This window comes from Dunckerocampus dactyliophorus, chromosome 3, assembly GCF_027744805.1.
Source record: "Dunckerocampus dactyliophorus isolate RoL2022-P2 chromosome 3, RoL_Ddac_1.1, whole genome shotgun sequence".
NCBI classification, from domain to species: domain Eukaryota; kingdom Metazoa; phylum Chordata; class Actinopteri; order Syngnathiformes; family Syngnathidae; genus Dunckerocampus; species Dunckerocampus dactyliophorus.
Genome location: NC_072821.1, coordinates 24,622,032 through 24,626,233, shown reverse-complemented (window position 1 = coordinate 24,626,233; position 4,202 = coordinate 24,622,032). Strand labels below are relative to the sequence as shown.

The 4,202-nt window shown below is 41.1% G+C and overlaps 1 protein-coding gene across 1 annotated transcript; it reads left to right on the top strand.

Moving 5' to 3' along the window:
• The first annotated feature begins 1,326 nt into the window (after positions 1 to 1,326).
• On the top strand, positions 1,327 to 2,998 carry LOC129178664 (gonadotropin subunit beta-1-like). Its single transcript, XM_054771102.1, has 3 exons — positions 1,327 to 1,415; positions 1,801 to 1,984; positions 2,766 to 2,998. Exons 2-3 carry the CDS (start codon positions 1,826 to 1,828, stop codon positions 2,976 to 2,978), a joined length of 372 nt encoding a protein of 123 aa, XP_054627077.1. The 5' UTR covers positions 1,327 to 1,415; positions 1,801 to 1,825; the 3' UTR covers positions 2,979 to 2,998.
• The last annotated feature ends 1,204 nt before the right edge of the window (positions 2,999 to 4,202 follow it).

Sequence of the window (4,202 nt, the reverse complement as noted above, 5' to 3'; positions counted from 1 at the left end):
TGTTGCATTTTGTTCTCCGGCCCTTGAATGCACCAGTTACTGGGAGATGCAAAAGTGAAACTTATAGCAATCTACCCTCAAAACTTGCCGTGTAATGAACACAAGCTAACATATTATCATAAGTCGTTACTGGAATTACAGCAGGTAAAGTAATGTGAATTATGTTGACGTGGCTTGGAGAAACGCCTTCTCCGACAGCTGTCCGGGATGACCCAGTGGAGGGTTCAGAAGGGTAGGAGTGAGCTGTTTGTTAAAAAAATAGGCATTCTTATTGGCGTATCAATTATTCGCGGATTTTTGCCATTCACTGGCAGGCTAGAAACTGGAACCTCTGCGAAAAGCACAAATCTACTGTTCATCATTATGTTCCTCTTAGAATTAAAAAAGAAAAAACAATTAAGAGCTATTAAATCTACTTAAGACCAGTCCGTGGTGTACCCCGCCTCTCACACGAAGTCAGCTGGCATAGGCTCCAGCATACCCCCGCGACCCTAGTGAGGATAAACAGCATAGAAAATGGATGGATGGATGGATAAATCTACTTACAAATCAAGAGCAGTGCTTTCTGCACTCAATGAATGACATATTTCGTTTGTGGCTTCCAAAAGGTAACACTTACTGAGAGGACAAAGGTGAGACTTCATAAAGGTCCTTGTAGGTTTGTTCGGTGGCATTTCATCAGAATGCAGTAAGTCCCAGAAGGCTGCAAGGGGAGAGACAGAGTCGCCTTGAGCTTGCGGTGCTAAAAGTTAAATTGGACTGTCCCTGCAGATTTAGAAGCCTGTGGTGCAGTATGAAGATTTCACTGAATGCACAAAAACACAGACTTTGTCTACGAATTTTAGTGGCAGGTGTTTGTAGGATGGCTTCACACCATAAACAATATAGTTCACTAGAACTATATTGTTTATATTATGATCAAAAAAGCAAAATTGTATTTAAATATTACATTAAAGGTTGACGTGAGTGGCAAAAGATGGTAATGGACATGCAAAATTCATGGTGGAAGAAAGATGAAACACCATGATCAACTGTTGACTCATCTTTTGTGGTTTTCCATTTACTGTGGGTGCAGATGGAGTTTTATATTTCTGTGGTCAGTCCAGACCTTTCCTTTAACCCTTCAAGAGATTGGAACTCACGCCTCCTCATATGTAGGAGGACAGCCCATGAGCCCCTGGCCTTATACTTGAGATGGTGAGGGAAAAACAGGAGGATTTACTGTGTCAATGCTTAGACTAAACAAAGTGAGGGGGAAAAAAAACAACACAGCCAAAGCTGACGAGATTAACAGCATGTGAGAGCAGCCTTATTTAAGACAGAGGGGCGAGAGCCAGGACCAGAGCTGCTTCAGACATTTAGAGATCAAGAAGAAACGCATTACAAGTCCAAAGCGACTTAACAGCTTTAAAAAGGTAGGACTTTGGCGAACTTACAAACTGACATTTTCATCAGGAGAGTAACAAGTCACTGACAAATTATTAGACAGAAATGTTCAGTGTCATTTGTGACTAATAGTTTGCAGTGATAGTTATTTAAAACAGGACAGTCATTTTTGGGGACATAGCTACATCTTGATATATTTGGAATCTATTCTGCGTTTCATACATGTCAAACTTTATCTTTTGTAAAAACATTACATTATAAAAACACAAATTGGATTGCAATCACAATGTCAAACTAAATTTGGCATTGGAAGGAACTAATTGGAGCCTTGTGAGATCCCGATTAGATCACAGTATATATTTTACTGTCTATTAGAACTTATCTAATGTGAGGCCTGACCCCCTCTTACGGCAGAGGTCTGTGGTGCATCCACCAGAGGATGCAGCTGGTTGTCATGGCAGCAGTGCTGGCACTGGTGGATGCCAGGCAGAGTTGCAGTTCTGGCTGTAACCCACGAAACACCAACATCTCCGTGGTGAGCTGTGGCAAAATCCAGTCCATCTTCACCACCATATGTGAAGGACAGTGCTACCATGAGGTACAGTAATATAAAGTTTATGACAAGTAACCCTAACGTAATGTTTTCATCAGCCTAATGTTTATTTTTATTCAAATACAAGCAGTTATTTAATGTATTTTAATCACTTTTTAACATTCAAGCTGCTTCCTACAGCTCTCCAGTGGTTTGGAGGAGCTCCTCTCAAGGCCTCAGTATCAGACATGCCATTGTGTGAGCTCAGTGCTTGTTTACTCTCTGATAACCAGAGTCTACAGCCTGAGAGTAAGTAGTTACTATAACTGCCACTTCAGGGTTGCAGGTACTCCTTTTTGGTGTTTTGTCACATTTTATGGATTAAATAATATTAACAAATCTACTTCAACAAAGTCAGTCTATTTATGGTTTATTTATTTAGGGTCTATTTAGGTCTTAGAATGTGCTCTTAACCCGTATTTCAGAGCTCCGTGTCAGATAATACATGCACTACAGAGAGCGGAGCATCATCTGTGTAGGCATGGGGATGCTTCCCTAGGGATAGTGCTGTCACAGTGTGTGTGTGTGTGTGTGTGTGTGTGTGTGTGTGTTTGTGATCTGGTCACCATGCCAACGAACATTGCTCTTTGGTGTCCTTTTGAACCTAATGCATGCTTGTTCAGGTGTCATTCTCTCTCCAAAACCTGGAATTATAATTGAAAAGTTTGGATAGCCAAAAATCCAAACCTTGGGCTGTCAATCTTAAAATATGTTACAGATTGATTATTTGGTGTATTATGGGCAAATTGCACTGTTGTAATTTGTCCACACTGTCATTTGTCTGCAGGATCCAGTCTACATGTCTCCTTGGTACCGGACCAAACAGAACGTCTGCAATGGGGATTGGTCCTACGAAGTAAAACACTTCAAAGATTGCCCAGTGGGTGTTACATACCCTGTGGCCAAAAACTGCCACTGCACCACATGTAATGAAGACAACACGGACTGCGGACGTGTTCCTTGGATCATACCCGGCTGTTTAGCTTCCTATGTCCCTTAATTTCAGCACTGATGCTCAACATACTGTATAAGATAATTGTATTACAGCTTTAACACTGCATTAAAATGTAAAAAAAAACAGTTTAGTTGTGTATTATGTCTTTGATTCCTGCAACGTTAGAATCTAGCAATATTAGTAAACTTACTGAGCCTTTTACCACTACTGTTTCCTATACATTCATTTACATTTGCAACATTTTGTGCCAGCTGCCCTCACCCACAAACACATGATAATAATGAGACTGTCTGTGTAACGCCACTTGTTAATACTCCTCATATGCACCTGTTTGGCCAGAGAATAAGAAGTAGCAGGAGGGATCAGAATTGCCAGCTTAGCAGCATTGCCGCGATCATTATCGAGCAGGAGTGTCATGAGCTCCTGCGAGATTGAAACATGACAAGATTTCTCGTTTGGAGAAAAGATGTCTCGTGAGAACTGGGCAGCCAGGAGCCAATCAGATTGAGCTATGGCATCACTATTATGAATGATCGTAAATGTAATATGGAAGTGGCAGTGTGCAAGGCATTATTGGAACCGCACATTATGTGCTCTACATACACTTTTAACCCTGCAATCCAACCTAACTTGGTGTTCCCAGCGTCAGCGAGTGACCTGTTTTTTGTTTTTTTTTTCCCCATCGGAGCTGAACAGCTGCGCCATGTGTTAATATACAGGCAAAAGCTGTATATACAGTATATCAAACTACATTTGATCAAAGTTACTTAATATTTATCAGATCAAAACACATAGATGTTCGGACTTGTCTGCACTCTTAATCACTGTTACCATTAATAACTATCAAGGTTAATAATGGCTGCACCGGGTCTGCTTGGAGCAGGTGTCCAACTACAGTGCACTGCGGCGGCCACACCCTCCGCTCTATACGCTGGTTCTCCTGACCTCCGTACTGTACTGTGGCAACCGTAACTCCGCTTCACAACATAGCTCATACGTAAAGGTTTAGCAAGTAGGGGTGCGCATTAAAAGTGAAAGACAGGAAGTGTTTCTTGCGTCATGCATTTATTCGGTGATTAAATACAAGCGGTCAACAAGCAGCAGCGTCGCAGAAAGTTATGTACGTATGTTTCACTTTAGCATCTCAAAGCACATAACTGTGGTCACCGAACAAAGCCAAAGAAAGAGCAAAATCTTAATGCTTGACGAAAAACATAAATGAATTAAAAACACAATAGGATACTACTAACCATACTACTAAACTTCAGA

What these genes read in the sequence shown, in the direction of transcription:
- LOC129178664 (XM_054771102.1), top strand. Translation starts at nt 1,826, where the DNA reads ATGCAGCTGGTTGTCATGGCAGCAGTGCTGGCACTGGTGGATGCCAGG. An exon ending in AAGGACAGTGCTACCATGAG is followed by an intron (nt 1,985 to 2,765) that starts GTACAGTAATAT and finishes ATTTGTCTGCAG; the next exon opens with GATCCAGTCTACATGTCTCC.